The sequence below is a fragment of the Pseudorca crassidens genome, chromosome 2 (genome assembly GCF_039906515.1).
Source record: "Pseudorca crassidens isolate mPseCra1 chromosome 2, mPseCra1.hap1, whole genome shotgun sequence".
Classification (NCBI taxonomy): Eukaryota; Metazoa; Chordata; class Mammalia; order Artiodactyla; family Delphinidae; genus Pseudorca; species Pseudorca crassidens.
This window is the reverse complement of record NC_090297.1, coordinates 160209868-160229418: the sequence shown is the minus strand read 5'-3', so window position 1 is coordinate 160229418 and position 19551 is coordinate 160209868. Positions and strand designations below refer to the sequence as shown.

Genomic DNA, 19551 nt, shown 5'->3' with positions numbered 1-19551 from the left:
ACATTAATAATTGAGAATTGGCTGGTCTTCTTGAATGGAATTGATAAAAACCATGTATCTACAATCTAGGTATTTCAGTTGCTTATAAATAAAGACAGAGAAAAAGACAATCATAGGCTAATTAAAGCCCATTCCTTGTGGAATGCCAGTGTCTGATTTTTCTGCAGAGAAACAACTGTCCATAATATATGTATGGATATCTACTACATTGCAAGAAATAGCCAAGTAAAATTATGATTCCTTCAAGGAATACGCATATTCTAGATAATGTGATTTCCAGAATCTAATGAATCTAATGTTCTTTTCATTCCATCATGTGGCCTTTTAGATGCTAACGCCAGTAGTTTCTAGTTAAATCATTTATACGTATGCTAATGTAATGTTCAAAGGAAGAAACTGCACGATCTACCGTAAACCGAGAGCCCATTTAAAAGCCAAGGGTAACCACTAATTCCCTAGTTTTCCTTAATATTTACCTTCCTTAGCTGTTTGGTAGAAAATTATCTTGAAAAGCATAAGAAACTGAAAAGCAGTTGTGTTGTTCACTTTTAATGTCTTTATTTTCAAAGAAACAGTGCTTTATTCTCATTTTTCCCATGCTTTGATCATGTAAAATTAAAAACTGACATGAAATTACATACTTCAGATATAATTTGCTGCCTGAAGCAGCGAGCTGCTATCAAGGTGTGATGGCTAGAAATGGACCGCGGTTGCAAAGAAAACAAAGCCTTTAATCCATAACTCTTTGCTCAATACCTGTAGCTCTCTCAGAGCAAAGCTAATTAATTGTCAATGCTGGGTGACACACTCTGTGGTTTGGGGGCTTCTTGGTTAATTAAATTTGAATGGAAGCTCTGTTTGCTAATGGAGGTAATTTCTTTTTTCCCCTTTAATATCAATATTTCTTTTTATTTAACAAATTATTTAGTATAGTTGAAATCTGAGGAAATCATTAAGTAAGTTATTTCCAAGAACAATTTGTAAGGGGTCTCTGCATTAAAAAGATATGAACCAGACACAGCAGTGGCTCAGAATGCCTGCCCCCATGCCCTCTACTGCAAGGCTGCGCAGCCCCAGATCCAGGGCAATCTTTTAGACTGTCGGTACCTCAGCAGCCCCACTAGAGGGAGAGAGGTAGAAACTCACACCCCCGCCCCTCCTGTTTACTTTACTGGCAGGTCACTTGGGAGGAAGTCTGTGCAGATCCCTGAAAAACATGGCAACAGCACACTGCAATAGAGTGCACTCCTCATAGACACATTCAAAGGCTGGGAAGCAGAGGAAAGGAGGCAGCTTCTGTTTTCAATAAAGTCGAGAGCAGACGGCCTAGGTGAGAGATTGCTCCAGAGCAGAATAACTTGTGAAAGTAGGACGGATCTATAGTAATCACGGCCTATTAAGACTCTAGGGGGTGGCAAAAAGGAAGGAAATTCTGACATGTGCTACAACATGGATGAACCTTAAGGACGTTACGCTTAGGGAAAAAAGTCAGGCACAAAACGACAAATACTGTCTAATTCCTCTTATATATGGTACCTAGAGTAGTCAAAGTCCTAGAGACGGAAAGTAGAATGGTGGTTGCCAGGGACTGAGGGAAGCAGGGAATGGGGAGTTACCGTTTCATGTCTAGAGTTTCAGTTTTGCAAGATAAAGAGTTCTGGAGATGGATGGTGAGGACGTTGCACAACAATGTGAATGGACTTAATACGACTGAACTGCACACTTAAAGATGGTTAAGATGGGCAAGTTTATGTGTACTTTAACACAGTAAAAATTTTGTTTAGATATTAAAAAAAAAAAAACAAAAAGGACTATAGGGGCTGGTTCATCCCTGGGGTTCAGCACCAAAGAAAAAAAATCAATAAAACTATAGAGGCAATTTTTTTTGTGACTTCGCATCAAAGCTGCTAACAAAGACCTATGCTTCACTTTTTGATGCATGTACTTGCTCACTTGATTATTTCTGCACAAGCAAGGCAGTTATGCTATGAAGTAGCCTGGGACGGGAACAGGAAGTAGGACCGGATGCCCATCTCCACCGCCAGGACGTGGACTCAACCATTAAGAACGGATGCTCTCCACCGCTCCCATTCCACTCTTGCACTTATTCTCTCTAACGCTGTGCCTGGGATTGTCGGGGTCTGGACATGCACGCGTGTGTGTGTGCGTGTGCGTGTGCGTGTGCGTGTGCGTATGTGTATGTGTATGGGGCATGGGTAGGGAGGGAGAAGGCAGGAAGAATACTAAAGAAATTAAATAATAGAGAATAATAAAAAAGATAATGCAGTGGATTCCTCCCAAGTAATTCACATCTCTCTCAGCTAAAGTCTTTAATACATTCTTCATAGTTACTTTTTTGTCTTGTAGCGAAAAAAAGTATTTTTGAAAACAATTATCAAACAATTAACAATTAAACTGGTATAAAAATTATTTTGAACTAAATTGTAGGCAATAGAGAAATGTGTCAAAATACAACAAGGATTTAGTTCAAAGGTCCTGGTTAACTCCGTAAAGAAACCTGAGCCACGTCAAACTGCACATTTAACTATTGTTTACTTTCGTGGGCCTGTTATTTTCAGGTAGGTGAAATTTAAAATGGGTCAAGTTAAATTTTTTATGCTGTGGTTACTCTTAGTTATTAGAATCCTAAGTTAAATGATCACCATTTTTTTTTTTTTTTTTTTTTTTGCGGTACGCGGGCCTCTCACTGTTGTGGCCTCTCCCGCTGCAGAGCACAGGCTCCGGACGTGCAGGCTCAGCGGCCATGGCTCACGGGCCCAGCCGCTCCGCGGCATGTGGGATCTTCCCGGACCGGGGCACGAACCCGTGTCCCCAGCATCGGCAGGCGGACTCTCAACCACTGTGCCACCAGGGAAGCCCTGATCACCATTTTTGCAGAATTTGGAGCGTGATTACATCCAGCACCCATGTAGTTTAAAGTACCATCTCAACTTACGAACACATATTACAACATTCCAGGCTCTTTCATGCCTATGATTTAAACAGGCCTCAAAGAGTCTCTGCGTGGAGAAAAGACGTATGTAAAGGAAGTCGTGTGATTCAATACATGATCCAACAAACAGTGATTTAGCATTAAGTACTTTAGTATTTCAGAGTTCGCTCAAGAGGCAGAAAGGAGAAACAGTCCAGAGTACACACTGCGGAGCCAAGTTGGCTGGGTTCAGATCTTCTGTCTGACACTCACAGCTCTGCAACTTTCCTCAAGTTCCTTGACCTTCGTGTGCCACAGCTTCCTCAGCTGTAAAACAGGATGCAAGAGTGGCCACCTCGTGGGGTTGTTGTGAGATTGAAATGAATAGACATATTCTTAGAACATATGTCTTCAAACCATTTCTGGACCATAGTGAACACCCAGTAAATGTCTGCTTGCTACAATTATTATTATAATAAAATATTAATGTGAAAGCTATATCTAAATGTTTTTTAGAGATTCTTTCCCATAAGCTTCTTAAAATATAAATCATAAGAAGCAAGGTAAAAGAGATGCCTTGGCTTTAAGCCCTGCTCCATTCTGAGTCAACTCAGAACGCGGCCCACCAGGGCTTTCTGATGTGTTCAAGCCCTGGGCATCTTGAAGGGAAGTTTTGGTTGTGCTGTTGGCTGGGAGGGCCTTATTTATAGCAAAGAAAGGTCAGAAAATAGGGCGATGTCAGTCGATAAATCGAGGTCTTCTACAACCTTAAATCAGATGTCAGGGAAATCTCCGTCAGTGCAGTTGCTTTGGCCTGAAAACCACCGGCTGAAACTAGATTCTTATATCAACCATGTGACAGAACGACCGGGGCAGGACAACCAATTTTCACCCTCACCAAGACACATAAGGCAGTGTCCTGGGGGCACTTAGAAAAATCAATACATATGCAAAACCAAAATACTGTGTTAAGGAAACTAACACAGTTGTTTAAACTGGCCCACAATTTAAACTGGGTGTAGACAGTATCATTTTCCTTAATGCACTGGAAATAAGTTGTCTCTGCTGCACAAAGGTTGATAGAACCAGACTGCCATGTCTCTCACACCAGCCAGGCACCTGCCGGTGTGGTCCCCAGTCAAGATGAGGGCTGGACCAAAAGCATGACTTGCCAATACTGCTTTTTACAATTGGCTGTGATTACTGTGTCTTCCTCATAATACTAAAAGTTCCATAAAGTCAGGAGCCATGTCTGTCTTTTCTACAATTGCATTCCAACGTTGCCTGGTCCATAGTGAGCATTCCATAAACATGTATGTAAGGATGGACGGGTGGGTGGATGGATGGATGGATAGATGGATGGATAAGTGGATGGATGGATGGATGGATGGATGGACAGAGGTGGCCCAAAGTTAATGACACTAAAGAAGAAAGTCTGTCTTCCTGATAGGGCCGCCCTATGGTCCTCACACGCTTCCCAGTAGAAAAGTTTGGAAACATTGGTCTAGGTGGAGGTGATTTATATTTAAGGATTTCTCCAGCCCAGAGGTTCTGCAAGGCTATGCATTGGGGCATATTTTGATATATTTACATTTCTAAATATCTTCCAAAACAAGCTTGTCAGGTTACATTAACAGGTTCCTCATCATCTGTGGGAAAGATGATTATTTTTATTTTTAGGGGAACTAAAATAAGGTTCTATCTATTTCTTTTTAAAGACTTTGGCACAGTCTAACCCGAGAATTCCCAGATTCACCAGTATCTTTGCTTCTTTGACTCCATACCCACACCCTCACTCATCCTGCTGTGTTCCCTAAGGAAAGGCATATGGTCAGAGCTGGTGCTTAATTATCTCCTGCTCCCACGTAAGTTTCACGCAGGGCTTTTGTTTATTTCACTTCTTGCCAATATGGTGCCTGGTACACAGTAGGTACTCAATAAACACTGTAGAATGAATGAATGAATAAACAGACTTTTGGGGGTTTGTTTTTACATTTTGCTTGCTTCTTAAATGATGATAATCCATAAAATATTTTGTGGTATGGGATTTGGCAAGCTATCATGTTCATAAAACTAATAATTATTGTGTTCATTACTAGTCTGTGTCCAGCATTTGTTGTAGCAAGCCTTTGGGGGAGGGATGTTTCTGAAGTTGCCTGTTGACACAAATATCCTCACTGGGTTCTCATGAGTTAAAGGTTGTAGACTTCTGTTTCATAAGGTTAATTCCAAAGTCATTTGATTAGATGTTTCTTTTTTCCATTTCTGACCTTTAGAAAAGAAACCATTTGCTGCCAGACCAACAGGGGAGGGCTCTCTCTCTTTCCTCCAGAGGGGGCTCCAAGTCCACATTTCCTTGGCTTTTCCCTGGGGTAGCTCTCCTGAGGCCAGATGCCTTTAAATACAGCTCACATTCATTGCTAACTAACTGATGAATCTTTGATTTTTTTTTAGAAAAATAGATATTCGTCACAATCATATTTTCAAGGTAATTAAATCAATAATTTTCTTGTACTTGAATAATGTGTTCTTATTAGGCTGTCAACAAATGACAATTCAACAATTCAATTTTAATCCTGCTCTGCATTTCCCCAGGAAAACAAATATGGTGAAGTCAAACACTTAATTTTATCTAACTTTTCCCCCTTATTGAATGTTCAAAACTTCTCAAATAAAACAAATGTAAGTCTGAGTTAATATAGCAAATTCTCTATTTCAGGGCACAGTCATCCATTTTACTTGGAAATAAGTTTCCGTCTTCTGAACTTTAATAGCTCCCTTTCATTTTATTTTAAAAATAACTTCCCATTTGTATTCTTTACATCCATGTCTTACCTCCTTACAAAGCTGTAAGCTCCTGGATGATATAGCCGGTATCTTATCCAAGTATTTATCCCCCATGTTGCAAGTGTGTTATGAACATTTGTGAATGAAAGAATGAATGCATATGTGGACCCAAGAGCGAGTATGTCAGAGTACGGTGGTTCTCACTAACTCTTCTCCCAGATACTTCGCACAGTTTCCTTTTGCAAAACACCATTCTTCAAAGATTTAAAAGCCAACAAAACACATGATCCCTAAGGGCTCTCCCAATGCTAAAGTGCTTCTGTAACCACTCTGATGCTTTGACTTACTGTTAAAAGCATCTAAAACATTGCCCCACCCTTCTTTGGGGTCTTAGAAGGCTCATTAGTATCTTTCCCACTACCATGAATTTGGGGCCTGTACCTTAGTAAAGTAACTGGTTAACAGTCAGGCTGCTTACTACAACTGTAAAAAGACTTTGAATTACCTGAAAGGTAATCCTGTACTTTTTTTTTTTTTTTTTTTTGTGGTACGCAGGCCTCTCACTGTTGTGGCCTCTCCCATTGCGGAGCACAGGCTCCGGACGCGCAGGCTCAGCGGCCATGGCTCACGGCCCCAGCCGCTCCGCGGCATGTGGGATCTTCCCGGACCAGGGCACGAACCCATGTCCCCTGCATCGGCAGGCAGACTCTCAACCACTGCGCCACCAGGGAAGCCCCATCCTGTACTTTTAATATAGATACTTTCCCAGTGACTTTTTCTGACTTTTCAAGTGAATTCAAGTTGTTTGGACTCAATCTCCTGTTCTCTCTCCTGAGCAGCTCTTCCTTTTCAAGCAATGATTTTTAGAAATGGATACACAGATATCATGAGTTAACCAGTAGTCTGAGACCACCCACCCACTCAGGCACAGAACCAAGGTTCTAAACACAGGGTGCGGCCATTCCTATACATCCTCTCCCTTGTATCAATACTACTTGACTCATGTTCTACTGTTTCCAATCAGCTGTGAAAATGTGATGTGATTTCGAATCTTGTCTGATACGAGCTGTTAATTCATCATCATTATAATCCCTATTTAATGGGATCTATTACTAATCACTGCCTATTTTGAGACTCCAAAAACGATTTTGTTTTAACCATGTAATATGAAGATCATTTCATGACACCCATGCACTTTCATGCTTCTGTGTATAAACGGAGACTCCAGCCAATTCCTGTCTAAAATGCCCTCCCCTCGCTGCCACCTCCCTACTCATCCTTCTAGACTCAGCTCTAATGCCTGGGACTCCTTCCCTACCGCCCAAAGGAGAATTTATCCTTTTCTTCCATACGTTCTGATCGTATTTTGCCAATAGACCTACTCTGTGGCTTATCATATGGTGTATTACACTAGAATTAAGTTGTGTCCTAAGCACACCTCTCCTTGATCCACGTTTGAATCCCCCAAACTTACAAAGTGCTTATAACAGATTAGGCGCTCAGTAACTGTTTGTGTACCAAACAGCTGCTTCCCGCCCTGAATCTGAACTGCAGGCCTATATTTTAAAATGAGATATACATAGCGTAAACTACTGATTCGATTTTTATTAAAACTCCCAGTAGAGTTTGAAACATAATACAACAGAGATTGAAATTTGGACAGATTCGGTTACAGCTGCCAAAACCTAAATGCTGGCAACTATTTCTCCTGTCCCCATTTACACATTTAACCCTCTTCCTATCCCAGGTGCAGAATTCTTCCCCACACTTAGTAATCAAAATACCCAGAGACAAAGCCCCCGATGGTGGGGCGGGGGGCGAGGACAGCAGCCATGGCGGGCAGCCATCAGCCCAGCCTCCCTCCCCACTCTCCACTCACCAGCTTTCAGTCCCCAGCATCTAGGGACAGGCTGGCAACTGGAACTTTGTGTTCAGCTGACTAGAATGTGCAAATGACAGTTTTGGCTGTCAAGGAGCTTATTACCTAAGTGAGGAGCTTACATATTTATGAGCTGACATCTCAGATTTGTGGCTTCGCAGTGTCCCTCAACTACCCTTTAGAGCAGCCAATAGGCATAGGAAGGCCTTGCAGGCTCATTACTTTACCCCACATCTCCGCCCTCACACCAAGATACAGCAGGTGGCTCATTTGTGGAGACATCAAGGGTCAGAGGAAAGGGAAAATGAGCCTACACAACTCCTGGGCTGGACCTGAAGAGGTGAATAATAGATCCACAGTGCACTCATTCTAATGGCAAAGGCAGCTGCAGCGGGGCTTTTCCGTATATATATATAGGAATATATACATCCCTACAGAGTTGTCTGTTAACACAGCACACCCATGGACACGATCTCATGTCATCTCTGGCCATCTTACGGCTCTGCATCAGGACTGGCCATTGGGAACGACTATTCCTGTTAAACATGTTTCTCTTCTTCATGCAATAAAAAAAAATTTTTTTTCTGAAGGAAAAACAGACTTAACACCAAGGAAGAGCTGTTTTATCACGGGACAGAGTTCAAGCATTGCTCTGGGAAACCATAACCTCCAGCGAGAGGGCTCATGAAATGCAGCAAAGACCCACATATGGGGCTGGGATCCAAACTCAGGCTTGTCAGACGCCAGAGTCCTTGCTCTTTCCTTCCCTGCTCTTTCATGCCTCCGTGATGAAGCTGAGGAAGTCGACGATGTTGATTTTCTGTGCCCCAGGACCCCTTTCCTTCCTCACTTCCCACCTCTGCTCTGAGAACCCCATTTCCCTCCTGCGTCCTCTGGGCGGCTGGGACCTGCCCCGCCCACTCATGCCCGGGAGAGTGAAGCCACACAGGGCTGCCCCCCAGGGGCTTGGGCTTTCAGAGCCTTATCTCTCCCTGTGGAATGAGAAGTTCGGTCGCTCACAGTTTCAAACATCAGAGCCTCTGGCCCACATAAAGCTTGTCCTGTTTCTATGACAAAGAATGGGTCCGTACTATGAGGACAGTACCGAAAAAGAATGCTTTTTTGTTCCACTAAAACTTATGCATCCTAGTACGAGAAACCAACTTAAAATACTAGTACTAAAGGTACACTGCGCCTCCTACAAACTTAAAACTAAAGGCCGTCTCTCATCAAAGCCTTTCACATACGTTCTTTCATTTTTTCTCCACTCGAGACCTACGACGGTGACGGCAGGGACCCTTCACTCATCCTTCTTTCACTCACGCATCCGTTCCACAAGTGTTTACGGAGCAGCGTCCTGGTCTTGACACCAAGTGCACAGCTTCAGACAGAGGTGGTTACAGCGCAGTGGGGAAGGCAGGGGGGGCGAAGCCTTGCCGATGCGAGTGCCTTGGAATTGCAGAGGGGGGGCCCTGATCCGGCACAGGGGATCAGGGTAGATCTCATAGAGGAAAGAGAAGAAAGGAATTAACCAAGAACAGGAGCGGGGGAGGACAGCTGCCTGAGGGACCGGCATGCATCGAGGCATGGTGAGTGACAGAGTAACCTTGTTCAGGGACAGAGAAGTGTTTCAGTAGGGACGGAGCACAGAGAAGGGGTGATACCTTCCTCAAGGTCACATGGCGATTACTGACAGAGCCGGGACTAAAACACCCAGGTCTTGACTCCTACCCAGTTCCCTTTCTGTCCTATCACACTGTCTTCCTCAGGATCCCCATCACTTAGGACGTGGGTCCTCTGTTGAAAGTGTCTGGCCGACAGGCCCACGGCTACCAGCAGAACACGAGGTCAGCGTCCTCCCAAGGGTATGACCAGGCACTGTGCTAAGCCTGGTCATGTATCATCATTGAACTCTCGCAAAACCTGAGGAGGTAAGCTGTGCATGCATTTTACTGAGGCAAAGAAGAGACGCTTAGAGACGCTAAGTGATTTACTGGCCAATAGCTCAACTGTGCAGAGTAACTGTGGGTCCTGCTGAATTTAGCTGTAATCCAACAGCAGCTCTTCTTGGACTCCTAGAGGAAGGCAGTGACAGAAGGCAAGCCCTTCCTCCTTAGGAAAGCTTGCAGAGACATTTTTCACCCGGCAGATTCCTTCTCCACATTTACTGCAGACACATTTCTCCCCTGCAGTCTCTCCAAGAGAGCGGGTGGGCAAAGGAGGTTAAGAATGGACACGATGTGTCAACAGGCCACGGCTCTGCAGCGAAATGCCCCAGGAACGTGAGGCACTCCCTGCAGTACAGGCGAGACCCGGGAGGAGTGAGCTCACAGGCGAGAAGAATTGTGACAGGTGTAAAGCTAATAAGGCCCATCCGTGCAGACCAAAGGCACAAACTAGACCCAGGCGAGCTGTCTGCTAAGAAGAGTGAAGAGGACCCTAATGGAAGCTCTTTTCCTCAGTGACAGATCTGAGGACCATCCTTGGTTTTAGAACCTTCCTTAAGCTCCCACTCACAGAGCAGAAGCAGTCACCGGGGAAGATGGAGATCCAGAGCTGCACACAGTCAGAGAAGGGGCCGCCGAGCAGAGCGAGAGAACAGGCAGCGCATCTCCAGCAAAGCTTTTCAGCAGAACCTTGGGCCACGATGAAGGTTCCGTTCCATCTGCAAGGTAGTGATCAGTTCCAGACTACCTTAACTGAAGTCGGGCATTATTTAGACCTTTTGGGGACTCAACAGAACTTTGCCTGAAACTCCTCAGAGACAGCCCCCCTCCTTCCCTTTCTTTCTCCTCTTTCTCTCACCTTGACTTCCAGTATTTTTTTAACCGCTCAGTAGTTCTACTGATGCCAATCAGCTGCCTCTCTCAAAGACTGTTTGCAGGTGTGAGCGTTACTGGCCCCCCCCGCCCTTGCTCACTCACCACTAAAAAGCACTCTCACCCTCCACGAAAACCCTGCCCTTGGCAGTTGATCCTTTTGTTTTAATAGGACACACTTGAGGTTCCAGGGGACATTTCTGAGGCACAGAGAGCCTGGGCTGGGCAGGAGGGGGATGGGGAAAGCGAGGGTAGCTGCTGCCTCTAAGTGAGCAGACACGTAAAAGATTGTTTCTCATTGGCTTTTCTTTTCTGTTTCTGGAGAGATCGTCCTCCTTTGCTCAAAATCTAAAAGCAGTAGGAAGGAATTTCTATCCCCCTGAACCCAGGAAGGCTATGATCGGTGTCTGCTTTAACAGGAAACCAAAACCAAGGATGGGAAATGGAATTTGGGTAAGAGAATGAGTCCATTTCTAGGCTGACTTTGCTTTCAAATTATTTCCCTTTTCCCTGCATGTTTTGCTTTAGGTTTTTCAGTCCCCTCCAAATCTCTTCCAGATGCTCGAGTCTGACAGAATCCATCTAAACAAGAAACCAAAACAAAACGGCACAAGATCGAAAGCGTTTCCCCTTGTGATACAGCCACTTCATGTGCAGCGGCACTCACGTGACACTGCCAACATGTGTTTTCTGTCTCAGATTTCCCTTGATAACAAAGGACATATTTTAAAAGGCGTGGCTCTAGGTATATCTGACCAGCAGGAATCCGAGAGAGTTTGGGGATTTTGTTTGGCTTTAGGCTGGTCCCCTCAGGTGCCCAGCGCTGCAGCCCTTGAAGAATGTTAAATGTCCATCAATAAAGTTAGGAACACTTTGGGTCAGCTTTGTAAGATATGATCTCATTCAATGGCTCACAGAACTGATTTAATATTCAGGAATCAACTGAGCTCATTCAATTCCGAATTTGGCAGCCCTGTGTGTTGCATTACAGTACACCCTCTGTCCAGAGCTGGGCAGGGAGTGCTAAAGGGAATCTTTAGAAGGGTCTTTCATGATGTTCCAAGACTCAGAGGGAAGGATGGGGGCTGGGAGACAGGCAGGGGGATGAGTGGGTGGGAAGGGCAACAGCCCTGCCTGGGGTATGGATGTGATGAGGAAGAAAGGCAAACATGACTCAGAAAAGCTCATTACAGTGTCCGTGTTAGAAATCCCACTTCCAAATAACTTAAGCAAGTTTTAAGCCAGACATATTTGTAATAACACTGCTGTATGGACTCTAAAACAGAAAGTTGCAACGAGTCATAAAAACATATCAGCCATCTGTTTTGATGTTCTTACCTAAGTGATTTATGGTATTAAAAGTTTCCTTTGAAGTGTTTTTTTCCTTAAATCAACAAAGTTTGTTACTCTTTCAATACAAAATTAACCTCATTTCAAATTTCGAAAAAAAGGCAAATCATATCCTTTAATTCCAATTTCTAATCTTTTAGATAGCTAGTCCTTCCTCCTGTGAAATGAACTGATTTGGGTCTTCAAGTTACTTGTTGTTTCTCCCCCTGCCCACCAAATACTAGAAATTAAGTGCTTAAATCAAGCCCTAGCACAGAAAGATGGAAAATCCTCTGACTGGCAATGACTAGCTTTCAAAATGCCAGTGTCATACCGCCCTAGGGTGACCAGACATTACGTTCTAGAATGGGAGGTGTTCTGTCTCAAGAAAAGCTGAAGTGGAACGTAAATATAGTTAACATTGAACAACATTAGGGGAAAAAAATCCATCTCATATTTATGTAGCCAGAAACAACCTGTTCCGAAAGCCACAGGCTAACTTCATTTTTAAGATCTTGTGAAGAGAGCACATGTCAGTTCTGTCTTTGATTCTAAAATGAGCCAATGTCAAATTTCTTAGCACCTCTGAATAAGTCTGATTATAGCAATGATTGTCAGTTCAGATCCCCGGTTCATTTATTTCTTGTTTTAGCCCCATCCTGCAGGGGATGTTTGCAGATTCTCTGTAGGTAGTTTGCGTGTCTCATTTGATACAGCTGATGTATTCTGCAAGTCAACTGAAAAAGGAGAAAGCTCATATAATCTGGACCCTCCTAACTTCTCTACATTTTATACATTTTCTTTTCACTTTTGTCAAAAGGAAATTCACCAGAAAAGTTAAAACGAAAAGAAAAAAAAAAAAAGAAGCAACTGAAACAGACCATCTAACTACAGGTACATATATAACTGTTACTTACACCGCTTTCCAATCCATCATCATTGATAATTCATGGCTAAATAATCAAGTGCAGAATCCATTTCTTCACATCTGTTAATAAATAGCTTCTCTCAAATGTCTCTTGCAGATCTGGGGCCATCTCAGGAGGAAGTAAGAGAGTGCGAAGGTGAAGGAGAAAAGGCTGGGAAATTCTAAAATCCATGGGGGTCTGGGAATTCTCAGAGCAGACCCTGGTGAAACATTCCTGTGATTCCAGCCTTTGGCTAAACCAGGATCCCAGCCTCCCTGAGCTTCCAGCCACCTTCCTGGTCCAGCTCAGCCCCTGCTCCAACATTGCATTTCCCTCCAAGAACGCTGCATTGATGGAAGAGGAACTCACGGGATCCTGCCAATCTGCACACACAAGCACGCTTCTCAGGGGAAGCTGCTCCAGTTTCTCTCTTGTCTGCTATCTCAGAGAGAGAGGGAGGGAAGAGCAGAGGCAGGCAGGGAGGGAGGGGGGGAGAGAGAGAGAGAGGAAAGAGAGGAGCTTTACGAAAAGAAAGCAGCAGAGAAACACTTGCTAGAACTCTCATTAACACACAGTAGCTGAGGAATGAATTTTCTGAGCACAGCAGCTGCAAAACAGACTATCAAAATCAAGTGTTTAAAATCTTTCATTATACATCCATATACACATTTGGTGCAGACAAAGCCAAGAGAACCAAGGTTCTGGATATGTGTGTGACTCTGCAAGTAAGCACTTGTAGACAAACAGATGCAGGCGTACATCCCCACGAGGCTAACATCTACATTCATATATTTCAGTGAAAATGTCTACTCTCACAGTTTGCATGTCTTAAAACTATTCAAATGCTCTCAGCGATGGAAGTGAAAATCAGACCAACAGCGCCCTTTGCCTCTGATGCCATCCCTGATCCCGCCTTCCCCAGGTTTTTAGGGGGGGTTCCTGTTTCTTTTTTCTTGCCTCAGGACAGAAGGCCCCAGAAGGAAGAGGGTAGGAGGCTAGGCAGAAGCTTTCAGTGTGACTGTCAACTTTGTGTGCCGTGCTCCTTTGTTTGGGGCACTCCGCAGACAGAGCCCAGACACAGACTGTGCCCGAGGGAGGCAGTGGCCTGGAGCAGGGCTGTGACACACACACGGGGCTCTGCAGATGGCCAGGAACAGGTGGAGGCGTATGAGGAGGAAGAAGGAACAGGAAGAGAGGATCTGAAGCAGGCAGGTTAACGCGAGGAAGGGGCTGGCTGGCTGGAAAACAAACCTGAAGGTAGACAGCACAAGACCATCTCTGACCAATTCCTGAATGTTCTCTACAACACTCCTCTCTCCATACAAGGAATCCCTTCACCGTGTTTCTCCAAGTGTCCCGATCATCTGCATTAGAAATAGCTGGTGACAGCATTAAACTGCAGATCCTGGGACCTACCCCAAAGAGTCTGATTGAGCGGCTGGGGACCAGAATCTGCACCTTATGATTCTGACGCAGGCTGGACTTTCTGAAGACCCGTTTCTTCATCAGTGTGGACTGAGTAAATGAGTGAATGAAAAGAGAAGAACTCCAAATGGGACACCTGTGAGAACACCAACACTGATGGCGGGTGGGTGACAACACAAACTGAAAATGCGTGGCTGGAGTGGTAAGAGGGGAACCAGGAGACAGCAGTGTCACAGAAACAAAATGAGACTTATGAGAAGGACTGACTTGCCACTTTCCAAATGTGCCATGCTTTTCACAGCTCTGAGACTACACTGCTGTTGCCTTTGCCTAGAATTCTCTTCATCCCCAGACAAGCCTGGTCCAAAGCCACATCCTCTTAGAAGCCTTTCTATCTCTCTCAGGTGTAGGTAATGGTCCCAATCACATTTTGTTTGTATTTCTTATTGCGAGTACCTTTATACATTGCAATTATTTATCAGCCTTCTCTCTTCCCTAGTAGATGGTGGTGAGCTGTTTTATGGAGAGACGGATGATCTCTCAATCATTGTTATACATCCCCAAATTTTGGATACAAAGTAGGTACCCAATAAGTGTGCATTAATTAAGTGGCTAAATATATCATAAGAGTATTTCTTAACCTGGGTGGTTGTTACATAGATGTTTGCTCTGTTGGTCTTTAATACGTTTCACATATTATTTTGTAGGCATGATACACTTAACAATAAAGAAAAAATTTTAAATAAGTCATAACATCTAGGATGTAGTCAGAAAGTTAGGTCTTAATGAATAATGAAGAGAAAAAATTGCCAAGCGCTAACCTAAACAGGAGGTTAACAGGACAAAAAAAGCAAAGAAAGCACCAGAGTGAGGTGAACCCAATGGGATGTACTATATAGCGGAGTTGGTTTTTGATAAACTGATGTGTTTGGGGCTCAGAAAGTTGTCACATTTGCAATCAACGGTGGCAAAGAAGTGTCCTTACAGAGATGGGATGCAAGAAGTGGGAACAAAGCTTGCACTAAATCTCCTGGAGAAGGGCCACTTAAATTAGCAGAGAACAGAATCTCCCATTTACTTGGCTTAAAAAGTTTGGAGGAATTGTAAGTTGAAAGTTAGGAATGACACTAATAATTGAATGAATGAATGAATGAATGGATGGATGAATACATGGTTGGGTGGATGGATGGATGGATGGAGCACCAAAGGAAAAGGGCCCACAACAACTCTGAGGTACATCACTATCTAAGGGGCTTTTTAAATACTGTTGAATACTTTTTAAAGTGTTTCGTTTGGTATCAAGACCCCATCTACAACGAGGAATCATAGCTCAGAAAGGATAAATGGCTTGCTCTCAGGACACAGCTAATAACTTCCAAAATGAGATCTAGAATCCAGATCTTTCCACACATAATCTGCTGCATTTCCCACTGTACCAAATTAAGCCCCAACAGGTGAATGTGGTCATTTTTTTTTTTTTTTTTTTTTTTTGCGGTACACGGGCCTCTCACTGCTGTGGCCTCTCCCGTTGCGGAGCACAGGCTCCGGACGCGCAGGCTCAGCGGCCATGGCTCACGGGCCCAGCTGCTCCGCGGCATGTGGGATCTTCCCGGACCAGGGCACGAACCCATGTCCCCTGCATCGGCAGGCGGACTCTCAACCACTGCGCCACCAGGGAAGCCCCGAATGTGAAACTTGGTGAAACAGAGATGGAAATGAATTCCATCTTAAAAGGCTTCCATCTTAAAACACAAAGGAGAAGCTATCTTAAGGACTGGCCTATTTGTCAAAACGTTTATTCAGCAAGCATCACACTCAGTACTATGGAGTTGGGACTCTAATGAGAAGTCTGAAGTGGCCTGGCAGACAGCTGGGAAAGCTGCTGCCACCACCTGCCTCTCCACTATCTCTTGTGTTCACCAGAACACTAATGGCCATGGGTACTGGATGTGGAGGTGTGCTTTCTAGATCTTTCTTCAAGGGAGGTCTTCTTGCCCCAGCTGTGGGCAGTCAGCCTCCAGCTGTCAGCTCTTTTAGGATTTGCCTCAGCTGCAGAAAGCCACTTTACCCAAGAGTATGGCCTTCCCAGGGTGACCCACATTCAATGGTTGATGGGGGTTCAAGGGTCCAGCCATTAAGTCCAATACAGGTCACCAAGATGGTCATTTATGCTCCAGAGCTTCCCTGTGGGGTTGACGGAGGCTCTGTTGGGCCTGTTTGGCAGTTTGACATTTTCCTCTATATAATCCTGCATCCTCCTCCTCATTTCTACAGGCTTAATCTCTAGTAAACACCCTTCATGGCCAAGTCCAGCTCCGTGTTGGCCTCCAGAGAACCCAACCTGCAAGGCCACAGGGTGAAGCAGTGGTGTCCTTGTGCTCTGTTTGGGCTTTACTACCAGGGGTCTCCACACACATCTCCTCTAGTGATGTCAAAGCTTCAAAGCAATGACGGCTCATTCTTCCACCAAAGTGCTGGGCAACTGATTTGATCTCCAGGTCTCAGTTCCCTCATCTAGAGGAAATCAGAGGCTGTGGAGCCCCGGCGCCACCTGGGCGGTACGAGGAAAGTCAGAGCCTCCTTCAACCAGAGTAGCTCTGCTTTTATCTGTTTTATACGTTGAGGATTTCATTTGAAATTGGAGCTTTACAGTTACACATTGTGTTTTTTAAAAGCATTGGTTCATCTGATCCCATAGACAGCTCCCATCTGTAACATTCTATGATGCTCCTACCGTCCTCAGAGGACACCAAAAAGTAGAATAACAACATGGTACCTAAGGCCATCCACTGATTTGGAGAAACAAATCAACTCACATATACAGCCAAGATATAGATTAAGAGACAGAAGACTTTAAGGCTAAATTCCGGTTTATTGGACAGATAGGGAACTATACAAATGATGATGGAATTAAGGAATTCCATCAGGAATTAAGGAATTCAGGAATTAAGAAGAGTTTCCCAGAGGATTTGGAAAATTTGGAAAAATTTGGAAAATCAGAAGGATTTAAGACAGCAAAGTAAAGGAAAGAGCATTCAGTTAAGTGTGATTCTGAGCCCCAAACACAGTGTGTTGGGTATGTGACTAAGCATAGATTGGGGGACACAAGAAATTAGGCCGCACTGTCTCTGCAGTAGGCCCTGGAGAGAGTGGTTTCCTTATTCCCTCTTATAAGAAGATACTATTCCAATGAAAATGATTGAAAAGAAAGGAAATCCAAGCTGCTAAAACTCTAGCGACACATTTTATACAAAACTGTATGTATTCACATGCAAGGAAGAAGGTTTAATGGTTATCAAATCATTATAAACAATGAAAAAAAACTAAAAAGAGAATCATATCTAAATTACCTGTGAATTTCCATGTGGGAAATACTAAACATATGAAAATCCTTAATAATTCAAAGACACTCATATTGAAACAAAGCATCTATATTCTGGAGATGCAACGCAGAGATGGTTAAAAAGTAATTTATGTTTCTTGATGTGCTGTGCCAACATATCTACACATTTTCCAAATGTTTGTATTTGGCCATTATTTTCAAGATCCACGTTATGTGGAAAAGACATGTTGACATAGGAATGAAGAAACATTATAATATGTAATGAGAGTGGTACACAGTGCCTTGTATACAATCCTCTCCATCTTCAAAACTTCAGTTGTCCACCAGTGTGGATCCCGAGTCTGTTAATGAGAAAACTCTCTCACTATTTCGAGCAGTCAGGCATGTAGGAGCTGGTATAGCTTTTTCCTTTTCTTTTTTTTATTATAAACAATACTATGAGTTATTGCTTAATTTTCTAAGGTTAAATCATTCTGCAGTTCATCTTCCAGTAGGAAGTTAAGGATTGGTTCATCTAAGATATTTAAAGTTTACAATATCTTTTGTAGCCTCCTGTAGTCTTTTGTACTCTGTGTTTTCCAAGCTTCCTCATCGTGAGATGGGGACAGCCCAGGCCACAGGTATAATTTTATTTATTTATTTATTATGTTAAGGTTGTTTGTTTTTTTTTTTGGCAGTTTTGGATTATTTACTGATTAGAAGTTCAATAGACAACGAAACAACTCTTTAATATATTCTAAAATAGTAAAGATACAATATAATTTTATACAGATAAGTGTGTTCAACAATGATTATCTAGTGTTGATATGCATACAACTTTTTTTTTAAACATCTTTATTGGGGTATAATTGCTTTACAGTGATGTGTTAGTTTCTGCTTTATAACAAAGTGAATCAGCTATACGTATACATATATCCCCAAATCCCCTCCCTCTTGCGTCTCCCTCCCACCCTCCCTATCCCACCCCTCTAGGTGGTCACAAAGCACCGAGCTGATCTCCCTGTGCTATGCGGCTGCTTCCCACTAGCTATCGGTTTTACATTTGGTAGTGTATATATGTCCATGCTACTCCCACTTCACCCCAGCTTACCCTTCCCCCTCCCCGTGTCCTCAAGTCCATTCTCTACGTTTTTATTCCACTGCCACTGGGTTCATCAGTACCATTTTTTTTTTAGATCCCATATATATGCGTTAGCATACGGTATTTGTTTTTCTCTTTCTGACTTACTTCACTCTGTATGACAGTCTCTAGGTCTATCCACCTCACTACAAATAACTCAATTTCGTTTCTTTTTATGAGTAATATTCCATTGTATATATGTGCCACATCTTCTTTATCCATTCATCAGTCGATGGACACTTAGGTTGCTTCCATGTCCTGGCTACTGTGAATAGTGCTGCAATGAGCATTGTGGTAGATGACTCTTTTTGAATTATGGTTTTCTCAGGGTATATGCCCAGTAGTAGGATTGCTGGGTCATATGGTAGTTCTATTTTTAGTTTTTTAAGGAACCTCCATACTGTTCTCCATAGTGGCTGTATCAATTTGCATTCCCACCAACAGTGCAAGAGGGTTCCCTTTTCTCCACACCCTCTCCAGCATCTATTGTTTGTAGATTTTTTGATGATGGCCATTCTGACTGGTGTGAGATGATACCTCATTGTGGTTTTGATGTACATTTCTCTAATGATCAGAGATGCTGAGCATCCTTTCATTTGTTTGTTGGCAATCTGTATGTCTTCTTTGGAGAAATTTAGGTCTTCTGCCCATTTTGGGTTTAGGTTGTTTGTTTTTTTGAAATTGAGCTGCATGAGCTGCTTGTATATTTTGGAAATTAATCCTTTGTCCGTTGCTTCATTTGCAAATATTTTCTCCCATTCTGAGGGTTGTCTTTTTGTCTTATTTATGGCTTCCTTTGCTATGCAAAAGCTTTTAAGTTTCATTAGGTCCCATTTGTTTATTTTTGTTTTTATTTCCATTTCTCTAGGAGGTGGATCAAAAAGGATCTTGCTGTGATTTATGTCATAGAGTGTTGTGCCTATGTTTTCCTCTAAGAGTTTTATAGTGTCTGGCCTTACATTTAGGTCTTTAATCCATTTGGAGTTTTTTTAAATTAATTTTTATTGGA

The 19551-nt window shown here is 43.2% G+C and overlaps 1 protein-coding gene across 2 annotated transcripts in view; it reads right to left on the bottom strand.

Moving 5' to 3' along the window:
- KIF26B (kinesin family member 26B) overlaps window positions 1–19551 on the bottom strand; it is a 500361-nt gene that overhangs the window by 171365 nt on the left and 309445 nt on the right. The window contains exon 1 of one of the 2 annotated variants that reach the window (XM_067729538.1): window positions 12664–13077. The exons of the other annotated variant lie outside the window; for it this stretch is intronic. Within the exon in view, the coding sequence (XP_067585639.1) occupies window positions 12664–12686 (23 nt within the window). The 5' untranslated portion in view covers window positions 12687–13077. Of the gene's footprint in view, window positions 1–12663; window positions 13078–19551 lie in introns of those variants that run through there. 2 annotated transcript variants of the gene reach the window in all.